Below are 17302 nucleotides of genomic sequence, written 5' to 3' on the forward strand. Positions count from 1 at the left end.
ATGGAGTCCCCCAACTTCTGGCCCCTGTGATCAGGTATTCCAGCCCAGGATGATTGGACCACATTCCACAGTTCTTCTCTATTTCTTGGTTTTGCCTCAGAAACGGCATTTTTGTTGTCACCCCACAAGTTTTCTATTGGATGAAGATCCGGGGATTGGGCTGGCCACCATAACGTCCATCTTGTTGGTCTGGAACCAAGATGTTGCACGTTTACTGGTGTGTTTGGGGTCGTTGTCTTGTTGGAACACCCATTTCAAGGGCATTTCCTCTTCAGCATAAGGCAGCATGACCTCTTCAAGTATTTTGATGTATTCAAACTGATCCATGATCCCTGGTATGCGATAAATAGGCCCAACACCGTAGTATGAGAAACATCCCCATATCATGATGCTTGCACCACCATGCTTCACGGTCTTCACAGTGTACTGTGGCTGGAATTCAGTGTTTGGGGGTCGTCTGACAAACCGTCTCCGCCCACTAGACCCAAAAAGAACAATCTTACTTTCATCAGTCCACAAAATGTTGCGTCATTTCTCTTTAGGCCGGTCAATGTGCTCTTTGGCAGATTGTAACCCCTTCAGCACACGTCTTTTTCCCAACAGTGGGACTTTGCGGGGACTTCTTGCAGATAGCTTGGCTTCACATAGGCGTCTTCTAATTGTAACAGTCCTCACAGGGAACGTCACACCTTCTTTCATCTTCCTGGAGCTGATTGTTGGCTGAGTCCGCCCCATTTTGGCTATTCTTCTATCCATTCCAATGGTAGTTTTTCGCTTTCTTCCACGTCTTTCAGGTTTTGGTTGCCATTTTAAAGCATTTGCGATCATTTTCGCTGAGCAGCCGATCATTTTCTGCACTTCTTTATATGTTTTCCCCTCTCCAATCAACTTTTAATCAAGGTACGCTGTTCTTCTGAACAATGTCTGAAATTCTGAGGAAAATGGGTCGTTCCAGAGAGAAATGCACTGTAACCAGCATGTACAACATTTGCTGCCTTCCTTCCTTAAATAAGGGCAATAATTGCCACCTGTTTTTCAAAGAATGAATGACCTCACTAATAGAACTCCACACTGCTATTATTTTGAACACGCCCCTTTCAATGAGTGATTCAATGACACAGAATCAGCAGCATGCATGTCATGACTGTTGGGTCTGTTGGATTTCTATTACTCTACTACACCTGCTAGGAAATTATTTGCCATGTAGAAATATCATTTCCACCAAAAACAGTGATTGATCCGGTTAGTGATGTCTGACTGCTATTATTTTGAACACTACTATGTGTGTGTGTGTGTGTGTGTATATATATATATATATATATATAGCGAGAGAGAGATAAAATTGTAGCATTTCAAATATATTTTTCTTTCATGTGGGAAATTAGGGTTTTTTGGATGCATATGTAGCACACCTAATGTCCTCAACTGGTTAAAGAGCCCTTCCCCTTTGCTTTTTTTTTTTTTTTTTTTTACAGTAAATCTAATTACCTTACATTGAGAAGTTTCTGTGTAGCAGTGATTGGGTTTGTAGAGAAGTCTGTTCTCTATAATTTGAAAAATGCGTACTGCAGAGGAAAGCTGGAAGAGGACCTTGGCTGCACTTCTTCTTTAGAGCTGCCAATCTACACCTCCCAGTCACACCGTCCTTCCCTTTCCCAGTCACTCTCCTTACTTATTATTATTATTTATATATATATTTCTTTTTTTTTTTTTTTTTTTACTATAAAGGCCAGATAGGAACCTGAAATCATCAATGACATTGTGGTGAAATCTTCTCTACATTGGACACTTCTGTGCAACTGTATCTGTGTGTATACCCTATAGACTTTCATGGGACCTTCTACCAAGGTTGGAGACACCCTACCCTATAGAATTCAGAGGATTGATTGTGCAGGTGCAGCCAGCGCAAAGAAGTTCTCACCATTGGTCGTTCCACCCGTTAGGCCAATTTGGGAGGCTGCCTTGGGTGGTGCTCATGAAAGCATGGTTGGTGGGTGGCACTGAGGCCATACTGGTCTCTCTGTCCTCAGTGTATGTTTAGCCCTTGGGCCACATAGCATCATTGATTGGTGTGGTGCAGGCAGCTGGTATGGCCTCATTGCCACCCATTTCGTGCAGCAAAATTGGCCGCCTCAGGTGACAAAAGCCCTCAGTGCAACCCTGATGAAAGTATAAGTGCATTTTCCTCTAATAAAAATCCTGCGTGTAAGATATCAATGTACATAGAACTGGGTGCCAGGCTGACTTTTTGTGTTGTTCCGTTTGATTGTAACATCTGTTCTTGTCTACCTTAGAATGTCCTTTATTGACCTGGCTGGAAGCGAGAGGGCGGCCGATGCCAGGGAATCGGACAAACAAACCAAAATGGAAGGAGCAGAGATAAACCAAAGTCTCCTTGCTGTAAGTGCACATCACCTCATCTCATACAAATGTTAATGGTCGGGGAGATCCATTATTACACTGAACATGCATAGGAGGTTGACCACCAAAGGGCCCCTTCACTCGGTCACTTAGTGCCAGGGATCCATGCTTCAGAGCCTTCGTTACACACCAGATCCTAGGTTCAGATTCCCCAGACTGCTAGTGATACAAGTCCAGGCAGGCGGCATATATTCTATTATGTAGGTAAACCTGTCTGTGTTCACTGATTTAATGAATAATTTGTGTTTTCTCATCAGCTGAAAGAATGTATCCGGGCCTTGGACCAGGAGCAGGCCCACACCCCATTCAGACAGAGCAAACTGACCCAGGTGAGATTGGGCAAAGTGAACTATATTTCATTCCTCACAAAACAAGACCTCTTAGGCAGCAGGGATCTACGATTTTATAGATTGACCATCGTTCTGCTATTTAAAGGAGATTTTAGCCCCAAACTATATGACATTTCATTTTCTAAAGCACTCCGTCTATTCTAAAGAAATCACATTTTTTTTCTTGTTTCATGAAATACTTCATTCACTATTCATTCTTTTTCCCATCTTAGTTCCGATGATCTGTTTCAGCCATTTCCTGTTTATTTGCACTAACTCCAGATCAGGTAATTGCTTTAAAAGCCTTCCTGACAATGGAGGATGTACCTGCACAATGTGTTGGTACAGCCACTTAAAACAGAGCTCCTCCGAAAAAGGAAAAGTTCCGCTTTATACCCTCTTTACTCCCACTTCTTTACTTAATGACACTTTTAAGGGGGGTAGCTTGTTTTGACAGGTACCCGTTTCCACTTCTGCTCCAACTGCCTTGCCCAGGGGTAGGCAACCTGTTGCTCTCTAGCTGTTGTGGAACTACATTTCCCATGAGGCATTGCAGAGATTACAAAACTGACAGTTACAGCTATGACTTGCAGAGGCATGATGGAACTTGTAGTCCTGCGGCTCTCAGGTTGCCTACCCCTGGCCTAGGCTATCAGAGCAGAAGTTCTTATTCCCCCACCCTCAAATGTGACACATGACAAGCCCCAGAAGACTGCGGGACCATTCACAATGTGCAGAGACGCGCACGCATGCGCATTGGGCACCCAGCTGTAACGCTGCACAGCTGGGTGCCCACAGTTGAGATGCCGGCAACAGGACAGCGATGTAAAGAATGGCTCAGGTAAGCACATAGCTGGATCCTGGGACAGGTAAGTGTCTGTTTATTAGAAGTAAGTGGCTACAGTTTTTGTAGCTGCTGACTTTTAATAAACACATTTTGATTGGAGCTCCACCCAAAAGGGGAAGTTCCGCTTTAAGGACTGCTCACCCGCTCCCATTAAGGATTGGCACCTTTGGAGGGCGGGGGTGGAGCGGGTACCCAAATTTGACAGGTACCCGCTCCCACTTCCAGTCCAATCGCCTAGGTGATCGGAAACAGAAGGTGTCCTCCCTCCCTCCCTGTAGTCTTTTGGGACACATGACAGGTCCCAGAAGACTACAGGACCATTCATGAAGTGCAGCGCTACTCGCACATGTGCAGTGGGTACCCGGCTATGAAGCCGCAAGCTATCACAGCTGGATGCCTACACTGAAGATGCCGGCCTCCTGGAATCCAGGACGGCCGGTGAAACAGGCTGCGGGGGACACACCACGGGACCGAGGGACAGGTAAGTGGCTGTTTTTTAAAAGTCAGCAGCTACAGTTTTTGTAGCTGCTGACTTTTATTTTTTGACAGGGTGAGTGGAGCTCCGCTTTAAAGTCTCCACTAGTATTGCACGTGACAAAGTGACACAAAGGAACACAATTGGGAAACCGTTGTCACCTTATAACAGGAAGTATCTGAACAAGGACCTTCATGGCAGGATCATCAAGTAATCTTTTTAACGAAAGCTACAGGTTTAAAAAAACCTGAAAACAACTTTGAATTTACAATAACATGCTAAAATGTTAGCATGAAGACATGTTTTCTGTATCGATAGAACATTTATCACCTCTATCACTATTCTTTCCCACCTAGGTACTAAAAGATTCTTTTATCGGCAACTCAAAGACCTGTATGATAGCTAATGTATCGCCAAGTCACCAGGCAACTGAGCACACACTAAATACCCTGCGCTATGCGGACAGGTAAGTGGTCGCAGATATCAGCCGCTCAACTTTTATCCGTGGCAGCCCTTTGTGGAAACCCATTTTTCCTGAACAGTTGAGCTTGGAGAACCCACAACTGCCAGCCCTCCTGTGTAACTCCAAACTGGTAACCTGTAAAGGCTTTTAAATCGTTGCCGATGGAGATTTTTGGATACTGTTTTTGCTGCCGTTCCACAGGTGTGGGTGATTTTTTAAGCGTGACATGCTGGGTATCTATTTACTCGGCGTAACATTTGGTATTATATTGTGTTTGTGTTCACTAAAACTCATTACATTTTTTTTCTAAAAATTTGTGTTTGATAAACCACTGCGCAAATATCGTGCAACATAAAAAAATTGCAACAGCAACTATTTTATTTTTCAGGGTCTGTGCGTAAACAAAATACGTATATAATGTCTGGGGGTTCCAAGTAATTTTCTAGCAAAAAATTATGATTTTTACATGTGTGAGAAAAATATCAGATTTGTCTGGCCTGGAAGTAGTTAAAAAGCCAAAACCCAACTAAAGCAGGTCAAAAATAGGTCAACTTCAGAAACTTAAAAAGACCTCAAGAAAGACTCTTCAGTTGGCTTCTTAACCCCTTGCCGTCCGGCCGCTGTATGTAAACGGCCGGACAGTGGCAGTCCAGGAGCGGGTTGCTGTTCATTAACGGCGCCTACCATTTTGGACTGTGTGCACTCCCTGGGAGCGCACACCACCGCGATCCGGTGCCCGCTGTGTCCTCCGGACACAGTGGAACACCGATCGTCGTACGGGGACCTCTGTGCGAGGTCCCGATCATGTGATCACTGATTGGCCAATCAGTGATCACATGAAGAGTAGTAAGCAAGATGTCACTTCTGATATCATTGCTTACTACGTGTGAAATCTGAATGATCACAGAGGTCACATGGTACAGGGCTATTCACAACAGCCTTGTACCATGTGACAAGCTGTGACCAATCACAGCTCACACAGTAGTTCTCAATGGCTGCAAGAATGCAGCCAGAGAGAAGGAGAAATGATTGCTTTTACACCCATAAAGGCTGTAAAAGCAATCAGTGTAAAAAAAAAAAATATATATATATATCTTCATCACCCCCCACAGGCAGTACAGTGTCATCATGGTGACACTGTACTGCTAGGGTGACAGTATGTAAAAACGAAAAAAAATCCATAATAATATAAAAAAGTAAAAAAAAGTTTAAAAATTATAATTTTTTGGTTATAAACTAATTTGGGTTATTTTATTTTTTTTTTTACTAAAAAGATAACGGAATAAATTTTGGCCAAGATTTATGATTAAATATTATTTATTTGCAAAATTTTATAAGAAAAACACTTTTTTCAAAATTTTTGGACTTTTTCATTTACATAACAAAAAAAAATAAAATTCCCAGTGGTGAATAAATACCACCAAAATAAAGCTTTATCTGTCTCAAAAAAATGCTAAAAAATTCATATGGGTACAGTGTTGCATGACCGCGCAATTGTCATTGAAAGTGTGATAGCGCTGAAAGCTGAAAATTGGCCTGGACTGGAAGGATGTAAAAGTGTCCAGACTTGAAGTGGTTAAAAAGACCTCTGTAAAGACTCTTCAGTTGGCTTCTTAAAGCCCAACCTGGAGTTAAAGAATCCGAATACTGCAGATGGTCCAAGCAATCCAAGAGGGCTAGGCAAAGATTTATTTATTTTTTTTTAGCTAGGATCCTCTATGATTAAGATTCAAAATTAATTACTGGCCTTCTATTTCATTTTCAGGGTGAAAGAGTTAAGAAGAGGAATAAAGAACACCCCAGTTTGCAATAATCGAAGCAGAAGCTCTTGTTTGTCTCCAAAGCGGGTTCAGAATTCATCCTCTGTGCTGGGAGAAAAGATCTCCCCAAAAAAAGTAAAGCTAGGTGCACAGTACTCATCTACCTCAGTTACTGCAAAGGCTAAATCCTGTCCATCTGTCTTCCATCCCACCAACGTCCCCCTATCCTCAACCCCAAAAACCATCATCAGGCCAAACAATGCAAAAGGTTCCCCTAGCCAGGTTTGGCTTGCCCACACCTCTCCAGTGAAAGGTGTCCTCAGAGTGGGACATAATGGTACAAAGAAGTGTGAAAACCAAGACAAGGCTGCTGCACAGGGGAATCCTCAAGATGCTAAATCTGATGTGGAAAGAGAATTCAAAGTTCACTTCAACCACCATCGACACCTAATGCCACGTGTTCAACCTGTACAACCAGTACAGAAACACATTGTCTCAAGGACTGCTGTGCATTTTGGAGAACAGAACCTAAGACCAGTAAATTCAGAGGATAAAGTCCATCAGAAGACTAGCGGTGAGCCAAGTAATCTTCCACAGCAAAAAGAGAGAGAGGAACACTTAAGACATTACCACCAACAGTTCCAAAACCCACCTATTTTCCAACAAAAGCTGCATTATCGACCACTAGAAAAGATCTTGGACCTCTATAAGCCCCAAGAAGTTATTGTTGGCCACATCAACACTTCACATCATGAAGGACTGCCTCTGGAAGACCCTGATGATAGCGATTTTAGCGAAGACTCCTTTTCCTTTGCGTCAGCCCAGAAAAAAGGGAAGAAAGGAGAGTTGGTCCGTGAAAGGCTTTCATTCTTCCTTCACCAGAGTTCTCCGGGAGCAGATGTTAGAAAGTCAGCAGGAAGAGGTCAAGGTTTAAGCTTTAATGACTCTGAATCTCAGGAACAAAAGCAGGGCGTAAGTTGTGACTGTACTGGCAGTTGTGGGTTTTCGGAGCGGAAACCGCAACATGGCCACCAAAACTTATGGGGTTCTGAAGAGGACCCCACCAGTGTATGTGATTCATCAAGTATCAGCGATGCACCAGAAAAGCCATATTCTTCTCAGGAGGAACTCCCAAACCAGCCACAGAAGAAAAGTGAGCTGTTATCCAAGAACAGTCCTCAGACAAACACTTGTAGTGATTTTGTTACAGAACAAGAACCACAGAACAGATCTTCCCCTCTGATTGGTCCTCGAGCAGGAGGAGCCATGTTGAGCAGAGACTGTTATGTAGAAGTGGGGAACAATTCTTCAGACTCCTCATCTGCAGTGATGGCTCCTCTGACTGTATCGCTGCTCCAGGACAACTGGTCTATGGAGTCTGCCCTAGATCTTCAACCTCACAGCTCTCCTAGATCAATGGGTGCTTCAAAGAACGGAAGTTTTGAAAAAGCTTCTACTCTAGAGTCCCAAATCAGTGAACAGTCTATAGAAAAGAATCTCTCGGCCCTTGTGAAGAAAATGCTTTGTTATAATGAAAGTTTACAATTCCAAAATTCTCAGCATGACAAAGAATGGTGCCTGGAAAGCAACAGTGAATGCAAGCCACCTAGCTCGACAAACTCGCCATCCTTTATGGCACATCTTGGATCGTATGATGGAAAGTCCTCAAATTCAGCAAATATGAGACATTCACCAAAGAAAATTGATTTCAGCATCAGTGATTCATCTCTGGACCTTGCAATTTCCAAGTCAAGTGGTCAGATTAGTCGATATGACGCAGATGCTGAGGAAACGGCAGCAAGCCATCAGAGATACTGGGCTTCCCCTGTGGTATTTGGCAGGAAAAATCCTGGCAAAGAAAATGACCAGAAAGCGATTTTATGTCAGTCGCCCTCAGATCCCTTAACTACTTCCAGCACACCATCTGATTGCAACCAGCCTGCTTCATGGACCCGACGACAAGAGTTGAATGCTGAAGACGCTGGTTTGAGCAGCTTAGAAGACTCGATCAGGTTCCCCTTTAAGGACAGTAAGCTGGAGCACATTAAAAATAAACTCCTGAAATGCATATTAGCCCATCAAGGTAATAAGGAAGACGAGATAAGTCTCAGGAATGAGAAGAACTCCAAAAGCAAAACCACATCAAGCGGTCGGTTAACATTATCCCAAGTGACCAGCGAAAGCACGAGAGAGCTTGAAACCGCACAGTAAGTGGACTGTAGAAATAAAGCCCGGTGCTTAGGTTTTTTTTTAATTTTTTTTTTTTCATTTTATCTTGTTTTTTGTTGATTGTGGTGTTCCGACCTCTTGGTTTTCTTTAAGGGTGAAACAATTTATGGTTCGAAATTATTACATGTATTTATAAGTGTGGCTAGTACCTGTAATTCCTCTGCTAAGTGGGATCAAGAGGTGTACTATGTGCTAAATGTAGAATGTCTAGAGATGACCTCATAAGTCTACTGCTGCAATTCTTTCATGGTCCAGTCACTCGGTAGAGGGTGCATTCATGACTGATATGTGCAGTACAAGTCGAGGGCCTAACTGTGCTGCCTGGCAGGCATACCTGGATCACTCTGTGCAAAGAAACAAACAGAGGTGGGAGATTGGGGAGAGAGGGACCCACTTAAATCAATGGTCATTGAGTGAAGGGCCCCATTCTTCTCTCTGTCCACCAGTGTATCGGGGCCCTTCACCAAATGACAATCTATTTTAACTGGGGCCTTCTCCCACCTATCTAAGGAGCCCTTCTTCTCTGACCACCAGTATAAGAGAACATTTCACTGGCTACCAATGTAAGAGAATATCCACCTCCGCAACATCTCCAAGATACGATCGTTCCTAACCTCGAAACCACTAAGCAACATATTCACTCCTCAATTATATCTCGCCTTGACTATTGTAACTCCCTCCTCATTGGCCGACCTCGCAGGCTATCCCCTCTTCAGTCTATCATGAATGCTGCTGCCAGACTCAACCACCTTACTAACCGTTCTGTATCTGCTACCCCTCTATGCCAATCCCTCCACTGACCTCCACTCAGTGTCCTCCACCCCTCTATGCCAATCCCTCCACTGACCTCCACTCAGTGTCCTCCACCCCTCTCTGCCAATCCCTCCACTGGCTTCCATTCAGTGTACTCCATCCCTCTCTGCCAATCCCTACACTGGCTTCCACCCCTCTCTGCCAATCCCTCCACCCGTCTCTGCCAATCCCTCCACTGGCCTCCACCCCTCTATGCCAATCCCTCCACTGGCCTCCACCCCTCTATGCCAATCCCTCCAATAGCCTCCACCCCTCTCTGCCAATCCCTCCACTGGCCTCCACTCAGTGTCCTCCACCCCTCTCTGCCAATCCCTCCACTGGCCTCCACTCAGTGTTCCCCACCCCTCTCTGCCAATCCCTCCACTGACCTCCACTCAATGTCCTCCACCCCTCTCTGCCAATCCCTCCACTGACCTACACTCAGTGTCCTCCACCCCTCTCTGCCAATCCCTCCACTGGCCTCCACTCAGTGTTCCCCACCCCTCTCTGCCAATCCCTCCACTGGCTTCCCATTTCCCAACAGATAAAATTCAAAACACTAACATTAACGTATAAATCCATTTATAACTCTGCCCCAAATTACATCACCGATCTCTCCAAATATCACCCAAACCGTCCTCTCCGCTCCTCGCAAGACCTCCTACTCTCTAGCTCCCTTGTCTCCTCCTCCCATGCTCGTCTCCAGGACTTCTCCAGAGCTTCCCCCATCCTCTGGAACTCTCCACCCCAATTTATCAGACTATCGCCTACTCTGCTCACTTTTAGGCGATCTCTGAAAACCTCTCTCTTCAGGGAAGCCTATCCTGCCCTCAGCTAATAATGGAATCTTCTACTCTTCCAAACAGTCCATCCCCCCACAGTTACTACCTTTTGTATCACTAGCCCCTCCCTCCTAGATTGTAAGCTCCAAGGAGCAATGCCCTCAAATCCCTCTTGTATTGAACTGTATTGTCCCCCGTTTTATTGTAAAGTGCTGAGCAAACTGTTGGTGCCATATAAATCCTGTATAATAATAATAATATTTCACTGACCACCAATGTAAGAGAACATTTCACTGGCCAACAATGTAAGAGAACATTTCAATAACTCTTCTATTGGTGGTCAGAGAAGAAGAGGCTCCTTAGATTGGTGGGAGAAGGACCCACTTAGTATACTCACAAAAGAATAAAATCAAAGGCACGTCACAAAAAAAGACAGCATGGTCCAATCTCCCTACATGGTGGCTGTTGGGGGACTGTAGGCCTCCAAATGGTTGACTTGTTTCGAGGCAGAACCTCTTCCTCAGAGCCTGGATCACTAGACCAACTGATTACAAAATCGCTTGATATGTAAACTGTGCCCATACATGTATCTCTATATTTGGCTGCTTGCCTGGAATATAGCCAAGTCATCCCATAAGTGTTCAATAGGGTTGAGGTCTGGACTGGGTGCAGACCACTTGGGTTCCTCCACACTACACTCATCACACCATGTCTTTATGGAATTGGCTTTGTACCCAGAAGCACAGCCAGGCTGGAACAGAAAAGGTTTTCCACAAACTGTTGCCATAAGTTGACTATGCATAAGGTCGTGTTTGACTGAAACACGTTCACCTTTTTGCCGATCCTATATGATTTGTTTCACTGGTTCAGCGGATGGAAACCGCAGGAGCCGCATGGTGACATACATACTCCTTATGAAAAACATGCTATGAGGGCTGCAGCACCTATTCTTTGTATGTGTGACTTGGAGCAGAAAAGGATCTTCCTCAAACTGTTGCCATAAGTTTGGAAGAGCACAAATGTCTGAAGTATATTTGTATGCTGCAGCATTAGCTGCTTCCTGCCCGGTCTATAGATAAAAGATGGCCGAGAGGGAGCTTTCTTGTTCTGGGTGGGCGTTTATATGATTTCCTTCAAGTCGCGCACCTCGTGCTTTCCCTTGCGGCAGCACTTCAGTCTGTCCATGGGATACAGCGGATGACAGATCATTGCACCGGTACAGGTTAGTCCCGGTACCATGTGATCGCTATAACTAATCACATCGATCAAATGACATTTGTACATCAGAAATGGCTTTCATTCATAGCCATTCATTATGTACTATTGTGATGATCTGTGTGGTTGGTCACAGTGATCACATGGTACAGACATGGCCAATCACTGCGCATATATAATATGTGATAGCTGTGGCCAATCACAGCTCGCACAATAGTACATACTGGCTTTGAATGGATGCCATTCATAAAAATGATTGCTTAGAACAGTGATGATCACTGTTCTAAGCAATTATGGTGGGAAAAACAAATCCTGATCATCTCCCCAAAGTAGTACAGGGTCACTATAACACTGCACCGCTCTGGTCACAGTATGTAAAAAAAAAAAAGAAAAAATTGTAAAAAAAAGGAAAAAAAGTTTCACTTTTTTTTTTTCCCTCCATACTGTCATACCAGTTATATGATGATGCTGTACTGCACTTTTTAAACCGTATGTTTAAAAAAAAAAAAAAAAAGTTTTTTATTTAATTATTTCATTTTACAAAACATTGATAAAAAAAATTACAACTTCAAAAAAACTCACCATGCCTCTTACTACATACCTTGGACTGTCTACTTTCCAGTAGGGATGCACCGAAATTTCGATGGCCAAAACGTTACGGCCGAAAACACCCAGTGTAACTCTACACTGCTAACCTGTAGAAATATTTAAAGCATCACCCATGGAGATTTTTAAGTACCACAGTTTCATGCCATTCCACGAGTGTGCACAATTTTAAAGTGTGACGTGTTGGGTATCTATTTACTCGCTGTAACATCCTCTTTCATAGTTTACAAAAAAACTGGGGTATATATTGTTTTTTTTTTTTTTTTAATCAAAGTTAATTTTTTTTCAAAAAATATATATTCATTTTTAAAAACTGCGCATTTTGGTTTTCGGCACCATTTGAATTTTCGTTTTCGGCACCAGAATTTTTTCATTTTGGTGCACCACTATTTTCCAGAAAGGAGTCATTTGGGGGGTATTTGTACTGTCTTGGCATTCTAGGGTCTCAACAAATGAGATTGGCCATCAGTACATCAGGATTGATCAGTATTCAGATATACAGTGGGGCAAAAAAGTATTTAGTCAGCCACCAATTGTGCAAGTTCTCCCACTTACAAAGATGAGAGAGGCCTGTAATTGGCATCATAGGTAGACCTCAACTATGAGAGACAAAATGAGAAAACAAATCCAGACAATCACATTGGCTGATCTGGAAAGAATTTATTTGCAAATTATGGTGGAAAATAAGTATTTGGTCACCTACAAACAAGCAAGATTTCTGGCTCTCACAGACCTGGACCTTCTTCTTTAAGAGGCTCCTCTGTCCTGCACTCATTACCTGTATCAATGGCACCTGTTTGAGGTTGTTATCAGTATAAAAGACACCTGTCCACAACCTCAAACAGTCACACTCCAAACTCTACTATGGTGAAGATCAAAGAGCTGTCAAAGGACACCAGAAACAAAATTGTAGACCTGCACCAGGCTGGGAAGACTGAATCTGCAATAGGCAAGCAGCTTGGTGTGAACAAATCAACTGTGGCAGCAATAATTAGAAAATGGAAGACATACAAGACCACTGATAATCTCCCTCGATCTGGGGCTCCACGCAAGATCTCACCCCGTGGGGTCAAAATGATCACAAGAACAGTGAGCAAAAATCCCTGGACCACACGGGGGGACCTAGTGAATGACCTGCAGAGAGCTGGGACCAACGTAACAAAGGCTACCATCAGTAACACACTACGCCGCCAGGGACTCAGATCCTGCAATGCCAGACGTGTCCCCCTGCTTAAGCCAGTACATGTCCGGGCCCGTCTGAAGTTTGCTAGAGAGCATTTGGATGATCCAGAAGAGGATTGGGAGAATGTCATATGGTCAGATGAAACCAAAATAGAACTGTTTGGTAGAAACACAACTCGTCGTGTTTGGAGGAGAGAGAATGCTGAGTTGCATCCAAAGAACACCATACCTACTGTGAAGCATGGGGGTGGCAACATGCTTTGGGGCTGTTTCTCCGCAAAGGGACCAGGACGACTGATCCATGTACAGGACAGAATGAATGGGGCCATGTATCGTGAGATTTTGAGTGCAAACCTCCTTCCATCAGCAAGGGCATTGAAGATGAAACGTGGCTGGGTCTTCCAACATGACAATGATCCCAAACATACCGCCCGGGCAACGAAGGAGTGGCTTCGTAAGAAGCATTTCAAGGTCCTGGAGTGGCCTAGCCAGTCTCCAGATCTCAACCCCATAGAAAACCTTTGGAGGGAGTTGAAAGTCTGTGTTGCCCAGCGACAGCCCCAAAACATCACTGCTCTAGAGGAGATCTGCATGGAGGATGGGCCAACATACCAGCAACAGTGTGTGCCAACCTTGTGAAGACTTACAGGAAACGTCTGACCTCTGTCATTGCCAACAAAGGATATATAACAAAGTATTGAGATGAACTTTTCATATTCACCAAATACTTATTTTCCACCATAATTTGCAAATAAATTCTTTCCAGATCAGCCAATGTGATTGTCTGGATTTGTTTTCTCATTTTGTCTCTCATAGTTGAGGTCTCCCTATGATGCCAATTACAGGCCTCTCTCATCTTTGTAAGTGGGAGAACTTGCACAATTGGTGGCTGACTAAATACTTTTTTGCCCCACTGTATATCCCAAAGTTTGTAGATTCTATAACTTTCACACAGACTAAATGATATACACTGATTTTCGGTTGGTTTTACAAAAAAAAAAGTAGTGGAATACATTTCGACCTAAATTTACGAAGAAAGAATATTTATTACATTTTGACCTACATTTACAAAGAGAGGTTATTAATTTGCAAAATTTTAGAACCGAAATGAAAGTGTTTTTTTTTTTTTTTCCCTCCAACATTTTTAGCAAAAAAACAAAAGAACACCCCAGTGGTGATTAAATACCCCCAAAAGAAAGCTCTGTGTGAACAAAGTGATAAAAGTTGCATTTGAGTACAGTGTTGCATGACTGAGTAATTGGCATTCAAAGTGTGATAGCGCTGAAAATTGGCCTGGCCAGGAAGGGGGTGAATGTTTAAGGGAAACGCCTGAACTCCATCCTTTGGAGGGAGGGTTGCATACATTTGGACGTGATGGTGCCCATCAACTTTCTTCCATATAGGAAGATGTGATGGTCAGGTGTCCACCAACTTTTTCCCTTTTTATAGGTAGGTGTGACTATCAGTCGTCCAACTTTTTGTCATATAGGTTGGTGTAATGGTCAGGTGTTCACCAACCTTTGCCCATGTAGTGACTTGAGGAACTTCCTGTATTTCTGTTTACTACATGTTCCCTTAATAGCAGCAGATTTTTGTTAGTGGTCATAAAAGGGAGATGTTGGTTAACCTGTGTGCCATGAGGGCTATGCCTGGGAATCCATATCTTCCACCTGTAATGGAACCTGCTCTTTCTTTCTTCTAGGGGACTACTATTTCAAGCACATTGCAAACAGATAAAAGAAGTAGCGGCCCTGTGCTGCCAGGAGGAGGCGCTGCTGAGCTGTGTTTCTACCTCTGTAAGTGCTTTGTGGGTACTTAGAATGATGTCTCCGGGATGTTTGTGACGGGTCTCCTCTAAATACTGAGTCAATGGACTGCTAATGTTGAACCGCAAATGTTACCGCTGTGCCAAAGTTTGGCATCCCACCTGTTTTAAACCAGCTTTGGATTGCAAAAAAAAAAAATATGGCGGCATAAATCATGACAACCCATCACCACTAATTTTTTATCAGTGCCATAAAACAGTCCAGACTGTTGGTTCCATTTCATTTGTTTTGATCCATCGGGTCAGTAGAACCTTCATTCAAAACAACCAAACGGCTGCCTTTTGGGTGGCTAGTATTATTCAGAGTTTTATAGAACCTGCTGAGGCCCCACACATAGCACACTTGTGATTCTGATACTGTACTGTGCAACCTTCCCTTTTTTTTTTTTTCCTTTTTTTTTTAATTCCAGTTTTGGTGAGACTGCAACAGTCTTTGAGAGGGTGTTCATTAAAGCTGCATATCAGATGGGAAAATGCAGCGTTAATGAACACCCTCTCAAAGACTGCTGCAGTCTCACCAAAACTGGAGTAAAAAGAAGCAAACAACAAAAAAACCATTTGGTCTACTCAAAGCTTACACAAGGCTGATAGACTGTCCATCTCCATCCCTTCCCTGGCCCCCTGGAGACAGATGCCTCACTGACATTATTAGACCACAGCAATCTGACAATCTTCCCTTGAAGTCTACCACTTTGGGATCTCCTACAGAGAGTCTGCCACCTTGGGGTTTCCTACAGAGAGTCTGCCACCTTGGGGTCTCCTACAGAGAGTCTGCCACCTTGGGGTTTCCTACAGAGAGTCTGCCGCCTTGGGGTCTCCTACAGAGAGTCTGCCGCCTTGGGGTCTCCTACAGAGAGTCTGCCACCTTGGGGTCTCCTACAGAGAGTCTGCCACCTTGGGGTCTCTTACAGGAGAGTCTGCCACCTTGGGGGTCTCTTACAGGAGAGTCTGCCGCCTTGGGTCTCTTACAGAGCATCTGCCGCCTTGGGGTCTCTTACAGGAGAGTCTGCCGCCTTGGTGTTTCTTACAGAGCGTCTGCCGCCTTGGTGTCTCTTACAGGAGAGTCTGCCGCCTTGGGGTCTCTTACAGAGCATCTGCCGCCTTGGGGTCTCTTACAGAGCGTCTGCCGCCTTGGGGTCTCCTACAGAGCGTCTGCCGCCTTGGGGTCTCCTACAGAGCGTCTGCCGCCTTGGGGTCTCCTACAGAGAGTCTGCCACCTTGGGGGTCTCTTACAGGAGAGTCTGCCGCCTTGGGGGTCTCGTACAGGAGAGTCTGCCGCCTTGGGGTCCTCGTACAGGAGAGTCTGCCGCCTTGGGGTCCTCGTACAGGAGAGTCTGCCGCCTTGGGGTCCTCGTACAGGAGAGTCTGCCGCCTTGGGGGTCTCTTACAGGAGAGTCTGCCGCCTTGGGGGTCTCTTACAGGAGAGTCTGCCGCCTTGGGGGTCTCTTACAGGAGAGTCTGCCGCCTTGGGGGTCTCTTACAGGAGAGTCTGCCGCCTTGGGGGTCTCTTACAGGAGAGTCTGCCGCCTTGGGGGTCTCTTACAGGAGAGTCTGCCGCCTTGGGGGTCTCTTACAGGAGAGTCTGCCGCCTTGGGGGTCTCTTACAGGAGAGTCTGCCGCCTTGGGGGTCTCTTACAGGAGAGTCTGCCGCCTTGGGGGTCTCTTACAGGAGAGTCTGCCGCCTTGGGGGTCTCCTACAGAGAATCTGCCACTTTGGGGTCTCCTACAGGTTACAGGGTTAAGATACGTGCCCAATTCAAATTCCGGTCAGGACATTGTATGGAGTATGCATGTTCTCCCTGTGCTTGCATTACATCTGAGAACAGGTGGAAGGCAGGAATCTCTTCCCCACTGCCTATTCCTGACTTCTGATGGCTCCTGGGGGAAAAAAAGAAAACAGGGCAGGGGGTGGGGGAGCAGAATAATAAAGTATTGGTGGAATGGTCACATAGACATATTGTGGAATCCTAAAAATCAGTCTCCAACTGAAAAAAAAGGTAATTGGTTTTCTTTTTCAGATTTGTGTTTGTTTTTTTTTTTGTAAGTTTTTTGATTTTGTATCATTGAGATTGAGACTGATCGCAGAATCCTGGGACAGTCCAAGGTCAGGACAGGCATCTGGTATGTGTAATCCAGTATATCAGTCTGAGGTCAGGGCAGGTAGTGAGCAAGTGTAATTCAGGAAGCAATCCAAGGTCAAGTTCAGGCAAAAATCCAAAAGAGTTGTCCAGAATCCATACATTGGATAACACGGGGAATGAGAGGAAGGGCACTAGGTAGCTGACACTATCATAAGCCCATAGCCCTGGGCATACAATGCTTAAATTGTTACTACACCCCCAGCAGTACAATCAGTCTGTAGATGCAGTAAAGCAT

The 17302-nt window shown here is 44.5% G+C and overlaps 1 protein-coding gene across 1 annotated transcript in view; it reads left to right on the forward strand.

Annotated features, from left to right (window-relative positions):
• The window catches only part of KIF24 (kinesin family member 24), a 46698-nt gene that overhangs the window by 19202 nt on the left and 10194 nt on the right, over window positions 1–17302 (forward strand). The window contains exons 4-8 of the mRNA XM_089666742.1: window positions 2295–2400; window positions 2679–2750; window positions 4429–4538; window positions 6301–8502; window positions 14804–14897. Coding sequence (XP_089522868.1) covers window positions 2295–2400; window positions 2679–2750; window positions 4429–4538; window positions 6301–8502; window positions 14804–14897 — 2584 coding nt within the window. The remainder of the gene's footprint in view (window positions 1–2294; window positions 2401–2678; window positions 2751–4428; window positions 4539–6300; window positions 8503–14803; window positions 14898–17302) is intronic.

Source organism: Staurois parvus, unplaced genomic scaffold (genome assembly GCF_062004578.1).
Source record: "Staurois parvus isolate SC_StPar_1 unplaced genomic scaffold, SC_StPar_1.0 ptg002812l, whole genome shotgun sequence".
Taxonomy (NCBI): Eukaryota; Metazoa; Chordata; class Amphibia; order Anura; family Ranidae; genus Staurois; species Staurois parvus.